Source organism: Eptatretus burgeri, chromosome 10, assembly GCF_056783735.1.
Source record: "Eptatretus burgeri isolate ZD-2024b chromosome 10, Ebu_testis_v1, whole genome shotgun sequence".
In the NCBI taxonomy this organism is placed as follows: domain Eukaryota; kingdom Metazoa; phylum Chordata; class Myxini; order Myxiniformes; family Myxinidae; genus Eptatretus; species Eptatretus burgeri.
The window spans coordinates 60,651,281-60,663,660 of NC_140970.1; the positions used below are offsets into that span (position 1 = coordinate 60,651,281).

At 42.5% G+C, this 12,380-nt stretch overlaps 2 protein-coding genes across 8 annotated transcripts in view; one reads left to right on the top strand and one right to left on the bottom strand.

The window, feature by feature from the left end:
* The window catches only part of LOC147018676 (dachshund homolog 1-like), a 100,348-nt gene that overhangs the window by 76,177 nt on the left and 11,791 nt on the right, over positions 1-12,380 (bottom strand). For 6 of the 7 annotated variants that reach the window (XM_085898607.1, XM_085898611.1, XM_085898610.1 and 3 more), the window contains 3 exons: positions 2,319-2,438; positions 684-862; positions 375-495 (listed from right to left, as the gene is read on the bottom strand). In XM_085898607.1, the coding sequence (XP_085754733.1) occupies positions 375-495; positions 684-862; positions 2,319-2,438 (420 nt within the window). The remainder of the gene's footprint in view (positions 1-374; positions 496-683; positions 863-2,318; positions 2,439-12,380) is intronic. The other variant, XM_085898609.1, reaches the window with a different exon arrangement.
* On the top strand, positions 10,231-12,356 carry LOC147018679 (uncharacterized). Its single transcript, XM_085899898.1, has one exon. The coding sequence runs from the start codon at positions 10,263-10,265 to the stop codon at positions 12,354-12,356; it is 2,094 nt and encodes a 697-aa protein (XP_085756024.1). The 5' UTR covers positions 10,231-10,262.

Here is a 12,380-nt window from a genome sequence, read left to right on the forward strand (position 1 = left end):
TTATGTTTGACCTCACTGTGACCTTGACCTTTGACCGATTTTGACCAAAATCTAATCAGCGCAAGCCATCACCCTCCTGAATCACGTGGTGTAATTTGACATTGGTAGCTTCTTCCGTTCAAGTTATTGTGCCGACAAACAAACACACAAACACACAAACAGAGGACGGAAGTCATCAATATACTTATGAAATCTTTAGATTTCGTAAGTAACAAAATCGACCAACCAATATACTTGAAAAATCTTCGATTTTGCAAGTAACAAACGGACCCAAACGCAATACCCTCTCCTTCCGCGAGAGTAAGAATGCTGATAAATCACATTTTTAACAGATGTGTTGCGAAGTGTGAGAAACCTGTGCATGAGGCATGTACCTGTACATCGACGAGTCGGACTGCCAGGACAGGAGGCACTGCTTTGTCCACCAGGAGATGCCTCACACTCTCTCGCCCAAGTCCGTTCCCCCGATGGACAAGGGCTGGAACAACCCAGACCCTGAAACAGCACAAGGTCAGATCCGTAATATTGCCACGAAACGTCTGGACACCATAATCAACATAAAATCAGATGCATGGCAATTCATAAAATCCATAACACAACCTTACATTTATGTGAGCCCACAGTCAAGGGGCTGGTACAGGTGGTCACAGGACTATTAAGCTGCTGCCATATTTCCCTCTTACCCTTATAACTGAAGGCTGTGTTGTCCAAGAAGATTGCTCTGGAGAAGTATCCTGGCCATGCTCTGGTACCATGATGTTTGGCCCGGTCGTTTGGCCCACAGAGTTTGAAATTACGCCAATGGGGAGAAGTGGGTGAGGCACCACCACAAATGGAACAGAGCTTTTGAGATCCTCCAGTCCTAGTGTATTGAGAGGGTGGATGTCAAGATGTAACTTGGCAGGAGTGGAGGGGTGGGGAAGGGAAAAGGAGAAGTTCAAAGAAAAAAACATTCCTTATAGCTAACATTGGCAAATCTACTGTAGATAAATATTTTCAAGTGTTTGTTTGGGGGCAATTCCAACTGATTTTGCATATGTGCTGGGGGTACCCAGATTACTGTCAAGGGAACCAAGGAAATTCACTGTATGTACTTGTGTATACGTCTGAAAATCATCGAAAAAAAACAAAACGGCTGGGCCAATCTCCACCAACTTTTGCAAACGCACTGGAGATACCCAGGGTCAGGTCAGGGGTACGGCCAAAACCAACGTCGGGAAAATGTCACCCAGCCAGGCAGCACTGGGACCCACCTGGGCAGCATTGGGACCCACCTGTGCAGCACCGGGTTGCCCCTGTCGTAACTACTACTAATAATAAACAGTTTCCTTAGAAGGAACTTCAACGCAGCAGAAGGCCATTCAGTCCATCAAGCCTGCACTAGTATTGCCAACCTATGGTTGGTTGTCCATGCTCAATACTTTTAAAATGTGCTGAGTGTCAAGCACAGAAGTAGCACATACCATTTTTAATGTCCTTCATACAACTCAGACAGGATTCGAACCATCAACCGTCCAGACTCAAAGCAGATGCTCTAACCATTACACCACTGAGTCTGGTCTGGCAGAAAAAGACACTTGGGCCAACTTACACCTGAGCCAGTTTTAAAACTACCTGTTTGGGTCGAATGTATGGTTGAGCATCTTGACAAGTCAGGACCCTTCCTGATTTAAAACTCTCTCACCTGCACCATGGAGATCACCGTGATTTGATTTCCGTGGGTGCACGTAAAAAAAGAAGGACGAGTTAACTGCAAGCTTGCTTTAGTTTGTTCATTAAAATAATACATCTTAATTTCAACCACAATGACAATTGATGTTCAGTAATACTCTCTGTGGTACGATGGTCGACGCATTTAAAACAAACTCTTACTTTTTGAACTCCAATGGAAATTATCCAACTGGAGTGAATTTGGTATCAGTTTATTTTTTATTACCTGCCTTAAAAATACTTGTTACTTGTAATAATTGGTGAACATGATTATAAACTCCCAAAAGTTCCTTTGTATAATTATTTATTTTTTTGCATCAAGGCTCAGAATTAAATGCAAGTGATTGTTCCTCTGCATTTGCTTGTTATTTTTTTTTCCTTCAATGTTTTGTTTCTCAATTGGCTCAGAAATATTTCTCGATATTTTTTCACATCTTTGCAATTTGGTTCTAAATTTAGGATTTCTCTTAATTTTAACCATAATCAACAAACTATATGTACGACAGTGTGATGAACAATGTGATCCCCCAAAAAAGAAAACATGTTTGTGGTGTTAATCTGTTGTCCAAATCATCTACTGGTCTCCGAGGCACCGTGCCTTGACCGACCTGAATGCAGGTACTGAGCTCGCAGCTGTGCAAGGCAAACGGGCGACATGTTGGAAGCCTGCAGCTGAGCGTTGCATGGGTCAGAGGTCAACCTTCCTTGAATCGACATGTCTGCATCAACTGTAAGGTACAATGAACAACAATGGCTTTTTCGGATTTCGTTGGGGATTCTTGAAGTGGTCACATGTATAGTTTAATAAAAACAAGTTGGATCACCCAATCAAGGTTTGGTTATGTAAACTTTAGTAAAATATCAAGAAGATTGTTGTTTAAAGCTGTTGCAAAAAATTTAACATTGGCCAAACGGCCTCTTCGCTTCTTTGTTTAAGGTTGTACTGGATCGTGCGATCACTTGTGACACTCAGTTTAGGCCGTGGAGACTGTGGATCCTTTGTATATTAATTTTCATTCTGCTTATGAAATATGATCATTTAAATGAAATTGGTTTTATTCCCGACAGAGCATTGCACTTTGAACAGAAAGTGCTAAGGCACAAGCCAAGCTTCCTCTCTCTCTCTCTCTCCTCACGGAGGTGGGCACCTGACGTACGATACTTGATCGGCCAAAGTGCCTTAACTTCATGTTTTTAATTCAACTTGATTAAGAATTGAAGGATTTTATTGTGATGTCAACCCTCCTTGGAAAATAATGTGGTGCAGCAAATTTTATGAGATTTGACCCAAGGGGATGGAAATGTTTAGGTCAGGAATGCTACAAATATGATTACTGAGGTTCTCCAACCTGGACAAACACTGTGGAAGAATTCCCAACTGCTCAAAACAACGGTGATGCCTGTTGGTTGTGATTGGTGGGGTGAAAGACAATGTGCCCAGGTGGCACTTGTTGTTTTAGATATGATCTGGCATCCTCACCAATCATACTGTAGTTAGAGGTGTTTCATTAACCAATATACTGTGTGTATGTATGTATATGTATATATATATATATATGTATATATATATATATATATATATATATATATATATATATATATATATATACATATATATATATACATATATATATATATATATATATACATATATATATATATATATATATATATATATATATATATATATATATATATATATATATATATATATATATATATATATATACATATACATATATATGTATGCATACATATATATATATATACATATATATATACATATATATATACATATATATATATATATATATATATATACATATATATATATATATATATATATATATATATATACATATATATATATATATATATATATATATATATATATATATACATATATATATATATATATATATATACATATATATATATATATATATATATATATATATATACATATATATATATATATATATATATATATATATATATATATATATATATACATATATATATATATATATATATATATATATATATATATATATACATATATATACATATATATATATATATATATATATATATGTTTCTTGATAAATATGAAGTTTCTGACAATATTTTTTTTGCTCCAGTGAATGTGCTCACTCTGGACATCCACCATGTTCAGAACACTTCAGAAAGAAGGTTTCTGTGTTGCGATCAGAAAAGTTGGTTGACTGATCGACAAAGTGCACTGAATGGGATCGAGATAATGTAAAATAATTTAAAATGAACATAGTTTGTTGATGGTACTTAAATATAACTTTTGTGCAAGTGGATTGACAGAAGTTTAAAGATTACCCTCGTACACAATGAATGAAAATCAGCTGAAACTATTTTCTTTGATTAACAAAAAATCGATTCCTGCTGGACCATCTCCTGCACATCAACCTCCACAGCAACCATTAACTTGATCCACCTTGACTTTTTTTTTTAGACCAGGTGGCCTGAGAGGTCAAAAGGCAGCATCCTGAAAAAGCCTCAGAGCTGAAAAAGTGATATGGCACAGGCATGATGGGCCAAATGGTCTCCTCCTGCGTCTTGGTTCCTTGTATGTATTCCTTATGCAGTATACTATTTTTTCTAAGTGGAATAACAATTGAAGAGTGGTTCTCATGGGTCATGACCCTATGAGGTTTTTGTCAGGTTATTTCTACTGAGGTCAAGGCAGGTCATCAGAGAATAGAAGCATGTCGTGAAAAATCAGAAACCATGAAGCACGACCACCTAGTTACAACAGTCACTTCACTTTTTAAGCCAAAAAACAGTGGAGGTGCCATTTTGGAGGTACCATCTTCCTGCATCAAGGTCTTAGTGGTCAAGGAACATACGAGGTGAACGAATTGTAAAACCAGTTGGCAGGAGGGGAGAAAGAGACATGGAAAGGAAGGAGAAAATAATATAGGAAGTGCAAAGACAAGTATGGAGAGAAAAGAAAGGAAAACATGAAAGAAAGAAAATGTGCACAAAAGAAAGAGAGAGAGAGAGAGAGAGAGAGAGAGAGAGAGAGAGAGAGAGAGAGAGAGAGAGAGAGAGAGAGAGAGAGAGAGAGAGAGAGAGAGAGAGAGAGAGAGAGAGAGAGAGAGAGAGAGAGAGAGAGAGAGAGAGAGAGAGAGAGAGAGAGAGAGAGAGAGAGAGAGAGAGAGAGAGAGAGAGAGAGAGAGAGAGAGAGAGAGAGAGAGAGAGAGAGAGAAGGAAGAAGAAAAAAGAAGCAAAAAAAGGGGCAAAGAGAAACAAGGGAAGAAAGAAGAAAATGCATGGAAAAAATAAATAAGGAAGAAAGGAAGTCATGATGTCCTGGAACAAATTGTACAGGAACATTAAAGAAAGAAAGGAAAAAGACGGGAGGATAGTTCAGTTGGAAATGTGCTGGCCTCCGAGCTATCCGATCCTGGATTTGTTCACCCGCGGATACTCTCTGTGATGCTCTTCCCAGAAGGCACGTTCAGCACTGCCACGGTGTCCATCCGAGGGACAGCAAGCACATTGATGCCTCACCCTGCCTATGATGGACCAATCAGGCAGTTTAGAGTTGGGTTCAGAAACGTACCCAGCCTACACAGCTCAAAAGTACCATCCTGTCAGACACCCAGGCATTCAAATCCTCATAAAATTTCTGTCCTGCGAGAACGTATGCAAGGAACCCTGATCATCAGAGAGTGCTTACATTCACACAAGGAAGTCAAACTGGCTCTACCATTTGCATCTCGGATGTGGACGTTACAAATCCCAAGGTGTCTCTTAATAAGGTAGGCCTCTGTGCAGTGCGACACTGGACAAATTCCCTGAGTCGAGGTTAAAATTTATGGAATATTTAAGTTAAATATAAAGGTGTGTGGGTGTTGATTAGTGTAATGGCAAAACTGATGTCGGTACATTGACTAATAATTGAAGTGATAGATCAAGTTAATAGGGGAATATGGAGTGGGTGATACATGGTGGTGGTGGTGGTGTGTTGTGAATAAGACAGACCAGCAGTGTCAAACCAACTTGCCTCACCCCATATAAAGAGAATTTTCAAGGAAGAACACATCGATATGGGACAGGCATAATGCGCTAGGTTTCTGTCCAAGTTTCCTTTTATTGTAGAGAACGATTAAGAGGAACAATTTTCAGACGAATCTCACTATGAAGATCCATGTAAATGTATAAAGATGACAAAAAAGGAATGCAACATAGAGTATGTGCAGGCACTAAAAAAGGAGATGTAAAGGACTGCAGTGACAGTGAGTGATAAGGAACTCATCTTGCTGGTGAATGCTGGTGTCGATGAGGGTAAGAGTGACGTGGGAAAGTTAATGACCATTAAATTTTTTTCAGTAAATCTGGTATATGTTTCAGCAAATACAGCAGCAAGAGAGCATGGAACTATGCAACAGCACATACCAGGTCACAGGCGAGCGAGCACCTTTTGCACTGTGTCGACGGTCATCGAAACACGCAAACTCGTTCACACGTACACACCACCCAAAGTGTTTTTTAATCAAATTTCATACCCCTTCCACTCTGTCTAGAGTGGAACATGCAACTGTCCTGGTCAAATTATTATTAGAACCTGAAACGGTACACGAGGCACAAGGTCCTGAGTTTTTCAAAGTCACCGAGCTTGACTCCAAGGCTGTTGTGCTGATCCGAAATGCGATCACTAAGTTTCTTCACACAATCCAACATTATTGAAGGTTCCTAATATTCCTGCTAACGAATCGAGAACATGTGCACCAAATGGTTAGTTTTGTTTAATGAGCAAAACAATAGAATTAGTGTCGGAAGGAAAACAGTGTTACAAGAGTGCGAACTTTTTTTTTTCCCCCACAAGCTATTTGTTGTTGGTATTTTGACTACACCACACACTCCAATAGGATTACTGTTCTGCTTTGGAGATATGCCATGGATATTTGTGTTGTTCTCAAAATGTTATTGTATTTTCGTGGATAAAGGAGTATCGTTTGTGACATTGGAACAACACAAGGATCCTAGGAAAGACGCCAGGGTTCATCGGTGCTCTCAATAGGCTCATTTACACCACATGTCTGAATTGACTTGGGACAGGGCAGGGGCATGTGAAGTTGTGTTCATAAGCAATCTGATCGGTTGTGGGTGGGGCGTCGATTGGTGAGAGTTACACGTTTGAATACCAGGACCGTTGTGATTGATTGGTTGCATGTAAATGGCCATTCAATGCCATCACGGTGATGTCATGATTCATTTCTGAGAGGACATTCCCGAGTCTATGCCAGAAAAGATGTTGTCTCAATGCTAGCAATCCATGCAAGTGCAGCGATTGGCTTCGCTCTGGTTGGAGGAGTCTATATAGTGTTCAATAGTGCGTGACGTCACACACGCCAAAAAAAGAAAAAAAAGAATTGAAGTATTATTTCCTGTGGGCCGGGTATGGTGTGAATGCCAAACGCACCTTCACAGTCACTGCAAGCCAAATCCCAAGTGGCATCGAAGACTTGGTGCAAACGAGCCAAATTCGGCAGCAGGTGCCTCAAATACAACAAAGATGACAAAGCTGTGGCTCAGCGAAGTGCAATAACTACAAGGGAACTCGGCAGAGTGCATACCTCTGCCTGGATTTGGATCTTTACCAAAATCTACTCAACTATTCTTTATCACACACCCAACTTGTCCATCAAATTTCATCCAAATTAGTTTACAACTACAAAGGCAGATTGGAGCAGAGGGTGGAAGGCTCTTGACAGAGGAGTCCAAAGTGAAGGAGTCCGGAGCCCAGACAAAGGAGTCCAATTACTTTGAGCGGTTGTGCCAGGCTGATCCACCAGCTGTTGAGTTGGACGTCAGGGGTGTTACAATCCCTGCAGCTGACTCCCCCAATCAACTGTGATCTACCTTCGTTTGTGGAAACAGGCTGCGGTAAACCGGTTGAAATGGGGTCAGGCTCCAGGGATCTGTGGCATCCATGCCGAACTTCTCAAGGCTGGTGGAAATGCTGCACTCGTGTCATTGCATGCAGTTTTGTGCTCTGCCTGGAACACAGGCATCATCACAACTGACTGGAAGAGGGGCCTTGTTGTTCCTCTCTGGAAAGGGAAGGGTGATCATCAGGACTGCAACAACTACTGAGGGGTGACGCTGCTCTCAGTGCCGGGCAAGGTCTTTGCTCGGATAATTTTTGATCGGGTTCGCCACCATCTGCTTGAGCATTAGCGTCCAGAGCAGTGAGGCTTTACACCAAAGAGGTCAACGATTGACCGTATCCTTGCTCTTCAGGTCCTCACCGAACACAGACAAGAGTTTCAACAGGGGCTGCTTGCAGCCTATGTTGATCACTGTAAAGCGTTCGATTCAGTGAATCGGGATTCCCCTCTGCAGGATTCTTGGTCTTCGTGGGGTGTTACCAAAACTGATCGATCTGATATCTGAACTGTACTCTGGTACTGAGAGTGCTGTGAGATGTGGTGGTACCATCTCTGACTTATTTCCAGTTGTTACTGGAGTTCGTCAGGGATGTGTACTGGCCCCCACACTTTTCAGCACTTGTATGGACTGGATTCTGGGGAGGATGTCAGGGAGATCAAGCCACGGTGCATAATTTGGGAATGTCAAGATTTCTGACCTTGATTTTGCAGATGATGCAGTCATCTTTGCTGAGACTTCATATATCTTTTTGGGGGCCCTCGAGGTGCTGAATGAGGAGTCGGAGCCACTGGGATTACGGGTTTCTTGGGTCAAAACTAAGATCCAGGCTTTCAATGACATCTTGGATGCTGCTATCCTGTCTGCACCTGTTTGTGGCAAGGATGTTGAGGTCACGGAGAGATTCACTGACCTTGGCAGTGATATTCGTGTCTCTGCTGGCTGTGAGCCAGAGGTCAACAGACGTCTGGGCCGGGCCTGGGGAGTCATGGATTCACTGTATCATGTTGCGTGGCGCTGCCGGTACCTGTGCGGGAGGACGAAAGTCTGAGTCTTCAGGTCCTAGGTGCTTCCAGTCTTGCTCTATGGATGTGAGACTTGGACTCTGATCAGGAATCTGTGACAGAGACTTCACTCCTTTGGTACCAGGTCTCTTTGGAGAATCCTTGGCTATCGCTGGTCGGACTTTGTGTCCAACGAGCGGTTCCTGAGAGAGACTCAAATGAGATTTGTTACCTGCATCGTCCGTGAGCGTCAACTGCGGCTGTATGGACATGTGGCTCGTTTTCCCGACGCTGATCCTGTTCATCAGATTCTCTCAGCGAGGGAGTCTCGTGAGTGGAGGAGGCCAATGGGCTGGCCACATGCCTCGTGGTTGCAGCAGATTGATCGGCATCTCAAGGAGGTGGGGATGGGCCAGTCATCTGCCTGGGGGGTGGCCAAAAGGAGGCCCCTGGAGTATCGGCGGAAAGTGGACGCAGTGACGCGCTGCTCTGGCTCATGCTCCCATACCTGACCTGATCTTCCCCCTCCCCCATCAAATTGCATGTTTGATGTGTCATGAATAGTGATAATGAAAGAAAGGAAGAAGATTGACAGTTTTGAAATCTGATGTTGGATACGAATGTAAATTATTCCAAGGACTGCAAGAATAACAAATAAATTGGTGTTTCAAGAAATTACACCACCGTGTACAGGTCGTGGACAAAAAAAAAATTGGAAACACCTGGGTAAATGAGGGACACGAAGCATCGGCTTCTACACAGGTGTGGCCCATGTGTTAATTAAGCAAATAACACCCCAACATGCTTAAGGCTCTGCATAAAAATGCTGCGCAGGCCTGGTTGCCTATAATTTTGGCTAGATTGTCACACCTCCCTGAAAGAGGAAACCCCTCGCCCCCCTCCCCCAATACCTCCATTCACAGAGCACGTGCGGTTGGTCGCCCAATGGTTTGATGAGCATGACACTGATGTTATGCATATGTCATGGCCTTCTCAATCACCAGCTTTGAACCCAATTGAGCATTTATGGGATACAAGCAGGAATACCCGGTGTTTCCCCGGTCTATTTTTTGTGGGGGCCTAAAACACTTCCCTACACTCACTAAGGAATCGGTCGGGGATTATTTAATGTTACTTTACACAGTTACAAAGGCTTAGGCATGATAGAGCAATTAAAAAAAAACAAAAATCCTTCCCCCCCAAAAACAACTTTTTTGCCGACAACACTCCTCGGCACTCACTGATGAACCTCTGAAAGTTTGATGAAGATCCATTCAGCAATCTCTAAGAAAAACGGTGACAGACAGACAGACACAGACAAATGGTTCTGATTTTGTTTCGACTCTGGAACGACCCCTGAGACGGCGTTTTCCACCTCCAATGAATGGGTGCGAGTTGATTGACTTCATGGAAGAATGGTGCCGCAATTCCAGACACTGGTGGACTCTATGCCACGGCACACGCAGGCCATACGTGGTGGCCCAATGCCCTATCAAGTGACTTTACATTGGTGTTTCCATTCATTGTCCACTACCTGTACATTGTTGGATACATTGTATTATTGTTGTCATAGCGATAAAGTATTTCTTTCTTTTCATATTACAGTGTAATTAGCTGGTCATGGACAAGTGTGTTTTCTATGAGGAACCTCTATCCAATGGAGAGCCAACTTCCACATTACGCATCAAAGGATGTGAAGGCATTGCCAAGGCTAATGAGTTGCGGAACAGAAATATTAGTACTGTGCCCGGCCAAGTTGTGCATGTCAAGTGTCGGAAGGACTTCTGTTCCCCACAGTGCATAGTCAGTGACAACAAAAAGCGAGGACATGACTCCGCAGCTCCCAGTAGTTCACCATGTGAGCGTCGATCCACAAGTATGGCATTCAATTACAAAGAAAACTGCATATTTTGTGGTGTTTGCGATGCAAAAAAACCCCACAAACCAACACATAAACTTATCTCAGTCAGAACAATGGATTTCCAGAAGACCATAATGCAGGTATGCAAAGAACGCAATAATTTGTGGTCAGACACTGTCAGAAGTAGAATTGAGTATGTGCAGGATCTACATGCTGCAGATGCGGTATACCACAACCTCTGCAGCACAAACTTTAGAACGGGAAGGGAAATACCAAATAAGTTCGTTGCAGAAGAAATGATCCCTCCCAAACGGCCGAAGCAGGGCAGACCCTCCGATTCAGTACGAGCAGATGCTTTCATTGAGGTAGCTGAGTATCTGGAGGCCAATGACGATGAACAAACAACTATACAAGATCTAATACATAAAATGGATGAATTTCTGGATGGCACTGACAGTGAACCATATGGATTTACTTACATGAAAGATCAACTTCAAAAACAGTTCGGCGCCAACATAACGATCACCGAGATCAATGGAAAACTAAATGCGATTACATTCCGCCACAAAGCATCCGCTATGCTCCACAAATTCTACAGTCAACCCAAGAAAAGCAACAACACTGCAGAGAAAATGAGGCTCATTGAGACTGCTGCCAAACTGATTAAAAGTGATGTCAAATCATTGGAAGAGACAAAAGAGGTATACCCAGATTCAAGTACAATGACATCTACTGACGAGGCAATGCCATTCTTACCTGAATCATTGAAACTTCTGCTTCAGAAACTCGCAGTTGGGAAGGATGCCGATAAGAAAATAGCATCGTTGGGCCAAACCATTACGCAATGCATTCGACCAAGAGTTCTAATTGCTCCCTTACAGATAGGTTTAGGCGTACAAATGCACCACCATTTTGGGTCTAAATTTCTCATCGACTCTCTCTATGCACACGGTTTATGTAGCTCATATAAGGAAGTGCAGAAATTTGAGCGCAGTGCAGCAGTCACCCAAGGAACAGACATTCCAAACTACACTAAAGGCCAATTCATTCAGTATGTGGCCGACAATGTAGACCATAACATTAGGACAATTGATGGCCTGAACACTTTCCATGGCATGGGCATAATTGCCACTGTAACCCCTCGAACACAGACCACGAGTAGAGTACCACGCATATCTGTTACAATGGAGGATGTTGCAGCAGTGGGTCGCATCAACATCCGACACCTAACATCTTGCAGTGGATTAGCCTCACTGAGGTATGGATTACTGGAAGACAAGAAGGAGCAGGATAGAACTTCCAACTTTGACCTCCTGTGGAAGATCTCCCTAATAGTACGTTCTCCACGTCCAGCATGGTCCAGAAGGATGCAGGCAGTGCAGAAGGGCCCACACCCGGGGCAGTCATCTGTTCTCTTTTTACCCTTGATAGACATGAACTCTGGTGATATGTCCTGTATATATTCCACGTTGGTGTTTGTGTGTGATCATGCCAAACGCTACAATGCAACGCCAATTATCACTTTCGATCAGCCGCCGTGGTGGAAAGCTATGACAATTATAGAGAGCGAGCCGGAAGACAGTGACTTGCATGCAATTGTACTACGACTGGGTGGTTTTCATACGCTCATGAGTTTCCTGGGGTCTATCGGGCACATCATGACAGGATCAGGACTTCAACGCTTACTAGAACTTGTGTATGCTGAAAACACAGTCACACACATGATGTCTGGTCAGGCATATGACAGGGCCTTTCGGGGACACGTTCTCGCGGACGCAGCTCTGAACACTATGCTAGCAGCAAAGATATTTGGTACTTTAGTACCTTGTACACAACACTCAAGAGAATGGTGATGATGCTGGTGAACCAGTAAACAA